General features: G+C 42.3%; 1 protein-coding gene across 4 annotated transcripts in view; it reads right to left on the bottom strand.

Annotated features, from left to right (window-relative positions):
* The window catches only part of LOC108718723 (sodium channel protein type 5 subunit alpha), a 220,458-nt gene that overhangs the window by 96,431 nt on the left and 111,032 nt on the right, over positions 1-12,995 (bottom strand). For all 4 annotated transcript variants that reach the window (XM_041565779.1, XM_041565781.1, XM_041565780.1 and 1 more), the window contains exons 9-12: positions 12,720-12,861; positions 11,950-12,147; positions 11,558-11,743; positions 10,024-10,392 (exon numbers count right to left, since the gene is read on the bottom strand). In XM_041565779.1, coding sequence (XP_041421713.1) covers positions 10,024-10,392; positions 11,558-11,743; positions 11,950-12,147; positions 12,720-12,861 — 895 coding nt within the window. The remainder of the gene's footprint in view (positions 1-10,023; positions 10,393-11,557; positions 11,744-11,949; positions 12,148-12,719; positions 12,862-12,995) is intronic.

Raw genomic sequence — 12,995 nt, 5'->3', positions numbered from 1 at the left:
CCTGAAGAGATTTTTGTGGGGCATCTTTAGTCTCAAAGGGGTTAAAATGTAAAAGAACCCTGGGAATATAAAAGGGGAAATATACAATTCAGAGCCCATGTGCCTATATATCTACTTGCAGCATGAAATACTCATAACTGTGGTTGTATATCTCAGTAGCTACTTTGCCTGGGCATATGGAATGCTTTCTACTTCACTAGTGATTGAGCATTTACCCACAAATTCAGGAAATAGATCATTTCAGTGCATGGTGGGCTCTGAGTGGGCTCTAACAGGCATCTGGCACATTTGTAGGGAGGTGGGTAAGACTGAGAAAACTGATAATATTCCAAGTTGCAATGCAAGGTACAGACTTTAACCCATTAGATGCATGTGGCTCAATTCAGTTTTTCTTATGTCATTTTAGTTTCATTTAGTTTTCCTCAACTGTGGGTTTTTTTGTTAACTGGACATTAGAACGGCTGCTGTACTAGACTAGACCAGTCAATCAGAACAGTAGAATGATAACAGGGCTAGACCAAGCTCTATCCAATCAGAGCATTAGAATGATCACAGGGCTAGACCAACCTGTATCCAATCAGAGCATTAGAATGATCACAGGGCTAGCCCAACCTGTATCCAATCAGAACATTAGAATGGTCAAAGGGCTAGACCAACCTGTATCCAATCAGAGCATTAGAAGGATCACAGGGCTAGACCAACTTGTATACAATCAGAGCATTAGACTGATCACAGGAATAGGCCATGCCTGTATCCAATCAGAGCATTAGAATGGTCAAAGGGCTAGACCAACCTGTATCCAATCAGAGCATTAGAAGGATCACAGGGCTAGACCAACTTGTATACAATCAGAGCATTAGACTGATCACAGGAATAGGCCATGCCTGTATCCAATCAGAGCATTAGAATGATCACAGGGATAGGCCAACTTGTATCCAATCAGAGCATTAGAATGATCACTAGTGATGGGCGAATTTATTCACCAGACACGAATTTGCAGCGAATTTGCGCGATTCACCGTTAGCGAATACATTTGCAAAACGACCGCGAAAATTCGCGGTGTCAAAAAAATGGATGCCGGCGTCAAAAACTGACGTTTCGCGAGTTTTTCGCAGTTTCGTTAAATTCACTAATTTTTCGGCGAAATGGGGCAAATTCGCCCATCACTAATGATCACAGGGCAAGACCAACCTCTATCCAATCAGAGCATTAGAATGATCACAGGGCTAGACCAACCTCTATCCAATCAGAACATCAGAATGATCACAGGGCGAGACCAACCTGTATACAATCAGAACATCAGAATGATCACAGGGTGAGACCAACCTGTATCCAATCAGAACATCAGAATGATCACAGGGCAAGACCAACCTGTATCCAATCAGAGCATTAGAATGATCACATGGATAGGCCACACTTGTATCCAATCAGAGCATTCGAATGATCACATGGATAGGCCACACTTGTATCGAATCAGAGCATTAGAATGATCCCAAGGCGGGACCAACACTATGGTGACACGTACAATATGTGATGATATCATCAATATGATGTAATCGGGATATAGTGATAGCTAATCAACACTTAGATGTTACTGTTCTAGTAGATTTAGAATGATAAAAGCAATTGTCTGGTTCATAAGTATCTGGCAACAGTTCCTCCGCTGGATACCTTACAGCTGGAAGTACTAGCCAGCAGATAGAACAACAAGCAGTTTAGGGAATCCCTTCTTTAGCCAAACAAAGTGTTGTAATTAATATCTAATAACTGCTAATAAATGTATCATCTCATTAGAGGAAAGATTGATTTTGGAGCACGATACAAGGACATTTTGTACTAACATTCATTGGCAATCACGGTCTGCTGAATAGTAACATATTAATAGTCAGAAAAATACACTCTTGCAAACATTCAGCTTTTTTTTTCATTGGAGGCAAAGTTAATATTGGCGACAGATTAAAAGGGGATCACCCAAAAACTGCTTTCAAAGCCATTTAACCTGTATCGGCTTTCTTTAAGTGGGAACTCAACTAGTGCATTGACTTTCTAGGGAGCCCTGCTGTTTAACCTCCTGTAATAAACATTTAATTATCTTTTATTGATGTCTGTTGGTAAACTGTGTCTTGGCCAAAATCCTACTCTGTGTCCTCCTTTTCCTTATAGTAAAATCTGCTCTCTGGCAATAATGATTTTTGAAGTAAAAGTTCCATTATCTGAATACTAAGGTTCAGTCAATACATGTGTTATTTAGTGAATATCTGAAATGTCCATCATGCATTGGGGAGGGGGGATAAAATATGTAGGAAGCATCGTGTAAGCCAATTGCAAACTCTGGAGACTCTGCAAAGTCTATTTGCAGCACATTCTATTGGTGTCAATGGGAAGGGGATATGAGTTGCATTGAGATATTTGCTTCCAGGCAGTGCAGAATTGTCTGCTTTATGACCTCTAATGGCGTTGCTGAACTAAAACTCCCAGAACCCTTGAAAGTTTCCAGTTGTGGGTGGGTTCTGAGTGTTATAGTTTGACAACAACAAAGGGGGCCTGGCTGGGTAACAACTACATTCTTTCCCAAAGGCTATTTATCCCACTGTTACTTATAGGCACCATCTCTCAATACTATACCTGCTATCCCACAGTCACACTCCCTTCCCAGCAATTATTATCCCACTGTTACTATAGGCACCATCTCTCCCTACTATACCTGCTATCCCACAGTCACACTCCCTTCCCAGAGACTATTATCCACTGTTACTGTAGACACCATCTCTCCCTACTATACCTGCTATCCCACAGTCACACTCCCTTCCCAGAGACTATTATCCCACTGTTACTATAGGCACCATCTCTCCCTACTATACCTGCTATCCCACAGTCACACTCCCTTCCCAGAGACTATTATCCACTGTTACTATAGGCACCATCTCTCAATACTATACCTGCTATCCCACAGTCACACTCCCTTCCCAGAGACTATTATCCCACTGTTACTATAGGCACCATCTCTCCCTACTATACCTGCTATCCCACAGTCACGCTCCCTTCCCAGAGACTATTATCCACTGTTACTATAGGCACCATCTCTCAATACTATACCTGCTATCCCACAGTCACACTCCCTTCCCAGAGACTATTATCCCACTGTTACTATAGGCACCATCTCTCCCTACTATACCTGCTATCCCACAGTCACACTCCCTTCCCAGAGACTATTATCCACTGTTACTATAGGCACCATCTCTCCCTACTATATCTGCTATCCCACAGTCACACTCCCTTCCAGAGACTATTATCCACTGTTACTATAGGCACCATCTCTCCCTACTATACCTGCTATCCCACAGTCACACTCCCTTCCCAGAGACTATTATCCACTGTTACTATAGACACCATCTCTCCCTACTATACCTGCTATCCCACAGTCACACTCCCTTCCCAGAGACTATTATCCACTGTTACTATAGGCACCATCTCTCCCTACTATACCTGCTATCCCACAGTCACACTCCCTTCCCAGAGACTATTATCCCACTGTTACTATAGGCACCATCTCTTCCTACGATACCTGCTATCCCACAGTCACACTCCCTTCCCAGAGACTATTATCCCACTGTTACTATAGACACCATCTCTCCCTACTATACCTGCTATCCCACAGTCACACTCCCTTCCCAGAGACTATTATCCCACTGTTACTATAGACACCATCTCTCCCTACTATACCTGCTATCCCACAGTCACACTCCCTTCCCAGAGACTATTATCACACTGTTACTATAGGCACCATCTCTCCCTACTATACCTGCTATCCCACAGTCACACTCTCTTCCAAGATACTATTATCCCACTGTTACTATAGACACCATCTCTCCCTACTATACCTGCTATCCCACAGTCACACTCCCTTCCCATAGACTATTATCCCACTGTTACTATAGGCACCATCTCTCCCTACTATACCTGCTATTCCACAGTCACACTCCCTTCCCAGAGACTATTATCCACTGTTACTATAGGCACCATCTCTCCCTACTATACCTGCTATCCCACAGTCACACTCCCTTCCCAGAGACTATTATCCCACTGTTACTATAGACACCATCTCTCCCTACTATACCTGCTATCCCACAGTCACACTCCCTTCCCATAGACTATTATCCCACTGTTACTATAGGCACCATCTCTCCCTACTATACCTGCTATTCCACAGTCACACTCCCTTCCCAGAGACTATTATCCACTGTTACTATAGGCACCATCTCTCCCTACTATACCTGCTATTCCACAGTCACACTCCCTTCCCAGAGACTATTATCCACTGTTACTATAGGCACCATCTCTCCCTACTATACCTGCTATCCCACAGTCACACTCCCTTCCCAGAGACTATTATCCACTGTTACTATAGGCACCATCTCTCCCTACTATACCTGCTATCCCACAGTCACACTCCCTTCCCAGAGACTATTATCCCACTGTTACTATAGGCACCATCTCTCCCTACTATACCTGCTATCCCACAGTCACACTCCCTTCCCAGAGACTATTATCCCACTGTTACTATAGACACCATCTCTCCCTACTATACCTGCTATCCCACAGTCACACTCCCTTCCCAGAGACTATTATCCCACTGTTACTATAGACACCATCTCTCCCTACTATACCTGCTATCCCACAGTCACACTCCCTTCCCAGAGACTATTATCCCACTGTTACTATAGGCACCATCTCTCCCTACTATACCTGCTATCCCACAGTCACACTCTCTTCCAAGATACTATTATCCCACTGTTACTATAGACACCATCTCTCCCTACTATACCTGCTATCCCACAGTCACACTCCCTTCCCATAGACTATTATCCCACTGTTACTATAGGCACCATCTCTCCCTACTATACCTGCTATCCCACAGTCACACTCCCTTCCCAGAGACTATTATCCCACTGTTACTATAGGCACCATCTCTCCCTACTATACCTGCTATTCCACAGTCACACTCCCTTCCCAGAGACTATTATCCACTGTTACTATAGGCACCATCTCTCCCTACTATACCTGCTATCCCACAGTCACACTCCCTTCCCAGAGACTATTATCCACTGTTACTATAGGCACCATCTCTCCCTACTATACCTGCTATCCCACAGTTACACTCCCTTCCCAGAGACTATTATCCACTGTTACTATAGACACCATCTCTTCCTACTATACCTGCTATCCCACAGTCACACTCCCTTCCCAGAGACTATTATCCCACTGTTACTATAGGCACCATCTCTCCCTACTATACCTGCTATTCCACAGTCACACTCCCTTCCCAGAGACTATTATCCACTGTTATTATAGGCACCATCTCTCCCTACTATACCTGCTATCCCACAGTCACACTCCCTTCCCAGAGACTATTATCCCACTGTTACTATAGACACCATCTCTCCCTACTATACCTGCTATCCCACAGTCACACTCCCTTCCCATAGACTATTATCCCACTGTTACTATAGGCACCATCTCTCCCTACTATACCTGCTATTCCACAGTCACACTCCCTTCCCAGAGACTATTATCCACTGTTACTATAGGCACCATCTCTCCCTACTATACCTGCTATTCCACAGTCCACACTCCCTTCCCAGAGACTATTATCCACTGTTACTATAGGCACCATCTCTCCCTACTATACCTGCTATCCCACAGTCACACTCCCTTCCCAGAGACTATTATCCACTGTTACTATAGGCACCATCTCTCCCTACTATACCTGCTATCCCACAGTCACACTCCCTTCCCAGAGACTATTATCCCACTGTTACTATAGGCACCATCTCTCCCTACTATACCTGCTATCCCACAGTCACACTCCCTTCCCAGAGACTATTATCCCACTGTTACTATAGACACCATCTCTCCCTACTATACCTGCTATCCCACAGTCACACTCCCTTCCCAGAGACTATTATCCCACTGTTACTATAGACACCATCTCTCCCTACTATACCTGCTATCCCACAGTCACACTCCCTTCCCAGAGACTATTATCCCACTGTTACTATAGGCACCATCTCTCCCTACTATACCTGCTATCCCACAGTCACACTCTCTTCCAAGATACTATTATCCCACTGTTACTATAGACACCATCTCTCCCTACTATACCTGCTATCCCACAGTCACACTCCCTTCCCATAGACTATTATCCCACTGTTACTATAGGCACCATCTCTCCCTACTATACCTGCTATCCCACAGTCACACTCCCTTCCCAGAGACTATTATCCCACTGTTACTATAGGCACCATCTCTCCCTACTATACCTGCTATTCCACAGTCACACTCCCTTCCCAGAGACTATTATCCACTGTTACTATAGGCACCATCTCTCCCTACTATACCTGCTATCCCACAGTCACACTCCCTTCCCAGAGACTATTATCCACTGTTACTATAGGCACCATCTCTCCCTACTATACCTGCTATCCCACAGTTACACTCCCTTCCCAGAGACTATTATCCACTGTTACTATAGACACCATCTCTTCCTACTATACCTGCTATCCCACAGTCACACTCCCTTCCCAGAGACTATTATCCCACTGTTACTATAGGCACCATCTCTCCCTACTATACCTGCTATTCCACAGTCACACTCCCTTCCCAGAGACTATTATCCACTGTTACTATAGGCACCATCTCTCCCTACTATACCTGCTATCCCACAGTCACACTCCCTTCCCAGAGCCGTTTATCCCAATAGTAGTATAGGCAAAATCTCTCCCAACTGTATTAGACTAATGCAGGCCACAAATCTTGCAGGAATCAGCCTCTTTCTTGCCTATACCTGAATCCGCTGTGTTTGCCTGGTTGAAGACACACATGGTAGCACTGAAATCAGAGTTTATCCATAGGATGAGGATCCTCCATTTCTGGTATTAGCCTTACACCCATTAGACAAATACAAAGTATTGGCAAAGAGACATATTCAGACAATCAGTGATAGTACTACTGGGAAGGCACTGGTGTGACTAGACCAGGACCCAACCCCTGAAGGTATCTGGTAGATAAGGGTGGGTAGTGCAAGAAGGGGGTGCACACAGTGTCGGACTGGGACACCAGGGGCCCACCAAAAAACCTTAGATCAGGGGCCCACTTTCAGTACTATTTTCTGCCTCTCCTCACTCAATCTCTATTCTCTTCTCTTAAATTACATTTAGCCTCTTTGTTAATGAAATAAGGAATTGCCATGAAATAGGCCAAACGTTTAGAAGCAGGAGGGCCCACTGACACCTGGGCGCACCGGGAGTTTTCCTGGTATCCCGGTGGGCCAGTCCGACACTGGGTGCACATTTTGCAATATTTCCATTACTTTAGACAAAGCTTCTACTGTATATCACTTGGGCGAAAATGAAATTGTTCTTTCTGTCTGACAGTCTGCATTGGCTTAATCCTAAACACTGGAATGATAACTATCATTCATATGGGAACCCCCCATATCAGCAAACACAAAGCTCTATTACTTAAGAAGACAGGGCCAAAATGTTTCACAGTCTTTCCATGTAACGTTAATCTTCTTTCACACAGAACAATAAAATGATAAGTGTAACAGAGAAGCACAAGGATTACTGATGGAACATGGGAGTATAACAAAGACTGTTTTTAGAAGTGGGGAAACTAAAAGAATAGGCCTCACCAGCGATGCTGTTAAATAAATGGATTTTGGAAAATATACCCTTTAAATATTGCAATATATAGAAAATGTATCTATCAGCTGTTATGTATATATCAACATGGCCAATCATATTCCCCATGCCAACAACAAACACTGTGCTCTCAGCTTCATACAGCCTCTCTATTTGCTCCCAATATTTGGAAAACTACTCAACAGGAGAAAAGCAGTTTTTGGTCGGCCTCTCCAGCAGCCTGAGAAGGGACACTTCAGTCTCATTAATAGGGATGTAGCGAACTGTTCGCCGGCGAACTAGTTCGCGCGAACTTCGACTGTTCGCGTCCGCCGCAAGTTCGCGAACGTCGCGCGACGTTCGCCAATAGGCGTTCGCGTCAAAATCGTTCGACCATTCGACCATTCGGTCGCTAAAATCGAACAATTAAAATCCTTCGATCGTTCGAATCGAACGATTTTCGGATGTTCGAAGTTCGCGAACAGTTCGCAAACTGTTCGCATTTTTTGCCGGTGTTCGCGAACGGCGTTCGCGAACACATACTCGGCGGTTCGCTACATCCCTACTCATTAATCATAGGGCACATGCAGCCTCTGTCAGCCTTCAACAATCAGACAAACAGATAGATAAATGATTATGATAGATAGATAGATAGATAGATAGATAGATAGATAGATAGATAGATAGATGATAGATAGATAGATAGATAGATAGATAGATAGATAGATAGATAGATAGATAGATTAATAGATTATAGATAGATAGATAGATAGATAGATAGAAGAACAGATAGATAGATAGATAGATAGATAGATAGATGATAGATGGATGATAGATAGATAGATAGAGAGAGAGAGAGAGAGAGAGAGAGAGAGAGAGAGAGAGAGAGAGAGAGAGAGAGAGAGAGAGAGAGAGAGAGAGAGAGAGAGAGATGATAGATAGATTAATAGATTATAGATAGAAGACTCAACTGGCTGCTCTGATGAGGACGACTATGACAGTTCACATGGATAAGCACAAAAGTGAATAACCTGTTATCTTTTACTATATAAGGTGTATTTGACTGTACTAAGGTAGAAAAACACCCTATATTAGTGTATTTCAGCATAATGCAGTAGTAAGTTAATTAGGCCTTTCTGTATTTATATCAATTATTGACAGCACCAATCAGCAGTTTCTTTTCTTAAAATGCCTTTATTAGGACATGGGCTCTGACCCCAAACACTTCTCAACGTTTCAGACCGTCCGTCTTTTTTCTGCATTTATGGCTTGATAGCCCACTCAATACATTTACCAATGCAGCTGAAGCTCTTCCATTCACACAGCAACTGGGGCAAAGTGCAGATGATATTAATTAACACACAGCACTCAATACTCGCTGCAATATGGCCATCAATAAAGCGAGGGGCAAATGAGTTCAGTTGTGAGTAGCACAGAATCCTGTTTTTCTGCGCCCACTCACAGCCATCACCAATAAAACCTTCATTGTAAGCCCATGTTTTGGTTACACAACCTTGAATTGTTCTTTTGTCTACTTTGTTACATAATAATAATGTTTTCAGGTTCACATTTAGAGAACATGGGGGCCCTTGGTTAGAGGGGGGAGACTACATATTTCAGGGATGCCCAGTATGCAGCCGCTAATACAAGTAACTGTAGATACAAGGCAGTAGTTTGTTATGGGTACTGTGAGACTATTACTCTGATTTAGTGCCTATAGTCTTGACCATAAAACATGACAATTTCTGAATAAAAGTTTGGCTAGACCAAAAATGGGGACTCAATCACCAGGAAATAAGCTGCCCATTGTACTGATAATCCAAGAGAAGTATGTCAGTACAGGTATGCGATCGTTATCCAGAAATCCATTATCCAGAAAGCTCTAAATTATGGAAAGGCCGTCTCCCATGGACTCCATTTAATCCAATTAATGAAAATTTAAAAAAATTATTTCCTCTTTCTGTGTAATAATAAAGCAGTAGCTTGTACTTGATCCCAAGAAATAATTAATCCTTATTGGAGGCAAAACCAGCCTATTGGGTTTATTTCATGTTTACATGATTTCCTGTGACACTTAAGTATAAAGATCTAAATTACGGAAAGATCCGTTATCCAGCATTCTGGATAACAGGTCCCATACCTGTATACTCATTTATTAAAAGGCAGCTTAGAATACACAGGGCATACTAAAACAAGTTGGTGAGTTATAAAACGAAATGGCTGTCTAGTGTCTAGTCATAGGGTGTTAAAAAGAAAATTATTGCATCATTTTAATGATGTCACCAGAGCCAGTGACATCAGAAGAACACTCAATCGGTAAGACAATAAAAATCACACTTACATTTTCTTCAGCTGATGATTTTTCCACAACAGCTGGTAATTGTAATCCACCGGGTGACGTAGGGTTAGAAAATGTCCCAGTTCCTCCAACCAATGACACCACCCCATTGCAATCCACAGAGCTGTTTCTTTTTCCATTTTGGGTGAAACCCTGCGTAAGAGGGCTCGTCTGACTCTGAGTGCTTTGCCGCCGGCCTGTGCGGGGGGCCAGCAGGGATCCGCGGTGACCGTCACTGGCATTGCTGACTTCATCATCTGCAAACTCCGTCTCAGAGTAAAGGTCTCGGTTGCGGAATCGAAAATTAAAGATACTCCCTTGACTTATCCTGCGTTTGCCAGAACCAGCGCCAAAACCAATTCCAAGGAGGGACTGTGAATGAAATCAGCACAAAATTGGTACAAATTAGGGGCGCACTGGAGATTTTAGTACTATATGGTAAACAGATTATGTTTTTTGCTTGCTGTGTTGTCCCTTGCATCTACAAAAGCGTTGCTGTCTTGCTTAAAGGGGAACTATCTCGAAAATGAAAATTTAATATGAGCTTCAGCATACTGAAACAAGAAACTTTCTAAATATAATCAATTAAAAAAAATTCTGAAATAATCAAGTTTATATTCACTGTTCCTCTCTCAGCATCTGTTTCTCTTCATTCTGTCTTCATGCAGCAGTTTGGTGTCAGTTGACAGTTAGATCCAATATATCTTATAGGGGGGCTCCCTTTCCTAGCAGATGAATTAGAGCTCACTCAAATAACTGATTCTAACACAAACAAAATCTAACAACATAACTGCCTTTTGCACAAATCCTGCATGTAGAGAGACATGATGTCTGGTGAGTTTAATAGAGTGAGCTCTAATACATCTTCTAGGCAAAAGGAGCCCCCTTATAAGATATATTGGATCTAACTGTCAATAAATATCTGACACTCAGCTGCTGCATGAAGACAAAATGAAGAGAAACAGAGATGATGAACTTGATTATTTCAGAAACAGTACAGAATATTTAATTGATTGTATTTAGAAAGTTTCTTATTTCGGTATGCTGATGCTTATATTAAATTTTCATTTTTGCAATAGTTCCCCTTTAAATTACATTAGGCCTGGTCAATCTTTAGCAGATTCAACTAACCACATGGTCTAATAAATCGGTTGATTTGCAGGCTTGGCATTCAGCTCAATCTAATCACCCTGGGCATAAATACAACACCACTGGCCCTTGACTGTATAAACAGCCCAATGATATCTGCTCAAGCTCTGATCAAATATCAACTGGAAAGGGAATCACTTTGATCCCATACATGGGCTAGTATCAGGAGTCAATAGTGACCACACTGGCAACCATGGTCTCTCTGAATACTAAAGAAGATGTTGCATGGTAAAGCTAGGCAAGCAATCTAACGTGATGAAGCTATACCATTGGATATTAATGAAGCATATTCATTATAATTCAAGTAGAGTTTAAAACCATTAAAATGAACCTAAGCACAGAAATGTGATCTCAATTCACAAAATAATTCCTGTGCCGTCTTGATTACCGTCTTGCGGAGACTCTCCTCGTCCGACTCGCCCCTGGGGAGTTTCATATCTTCTCCATACTCTTCGGTTTCAGAGGATTTCTTTTTCTTCCTCCTGTTTCTCCTCTCTTTGGCACTTTTAGAGCTAAATGGTGACATTTCGCAGGAACTGTGGGATGCAACATCTGGTCCCTTGTTGGCTAATGCCTGGTTAGAAAGGAAAGATTACAAAATATTTGGCAATTTTGTTGAGAACAATAAAAATGTGCCCATAGCTAAAATGAAATAAAGTTAAAGAGAACGTAGGACAACAATCACAAACTAGCTAATCTCAGATACCTGTAAATATATATAGATAAATATATATATGTGTGTGTGTGTGTATATATATATATATATATGGATGTGCTAACCTCTTGTTCTTTCTTTATTTGTTCCATGGCTTGTTGGAATTCCTTCTCTTTTGCTTCTGCTTCGGCAATGGTGGCTTGGTTCTGTTCTTCATAAGCCATAGCCACTACAGCCAGGATCAAGTTGACAAGGTAAAAAGAGCCCAAAAAGATGACGAAGACGAAAAAGATCATGTATGTCTTCCCCGCTGCTCGGAGAGTCTGAAACAACAATAAAAACATCATACCTTTATCATTTAGAGAAGGGGATACCATTCTCTAATAACACAAGTCCCATGAGATGTAACATTATGCGAGGCCATAGCTAGTGGGTAGGGTCAGTGGCGTAACTAGTTGTTACTGGGCCCCATAGCAAATTCAATTTAGGGCCCCAAAATATTTATGTTGGCCTATTTTACCAAGATATATTAAAATTGCTAATTAATTAGGGTCTCACTGGGCCCCCTACACTCCTGGGCCCCCCTGCAACCGCAGGGTCTCCTTCCTCTATAGTTACGCCCCTGGGTAGGGTCAATAAATATTGGTGGGAGTAAGTAGTTCCCATCCAGGCTTTTGTATAGAAAGTGGAACTTTTCTGTTCCCTGCTAAACTCTCTTCAGTCTCCACTTAGAGGATGAAAAGTGTGTAATGCAAGTAGTTGAGGCTGTACGGAATCAGAGAATTTGCTGAAGGAATTCAGAGAAAAATGGCCCCGCAAACAAGGTGCAGCCTAGTTCTGTAATAGTGACGTTGCTATGAGCGAAAGGTTGAATAAACTAAGCCGAAGCTCATACCTGTTGATATAAGTTTTCCCAATAGTCCTGGGTCATGAGACGGAACAGAGAAAGAAATGCCCAGCCGAAGGTATCAAAACTGGTGTAGCCATAATTTGGGTTTTTCCCGGTCTTCATGCAAATAAACCCATCAGGGCACTTCCTAGAAGGAACAAGAATCAGGAGAACGAATCATATCAGATATATTGGCTGTATGAGACATACAACTTCACAATAGATTACAATAGATAATAATTACAGAGATTATAGTCCAATCTTATAAATGGGTTAAAATCC

Source organism: Xenopus laevis, chromosome 6L, assembly GCF_017654675.1.
Source record: "Xenopus laevis strain J_2021 chromosome 6L, Xenopus_laevis_v10.1, whole genome shotgun sequence".
Classification (NCBI taxonomy): Eukaryota; Metazoa; Chordata; class Amphibia; order Anura; family Pipidae; genus Xenopus; species Xenopus laevis.
Note: the sequence above shows the minus strand (reverse complement) of the source record. Positions and strands in the feature narration are given on the sequence as shown.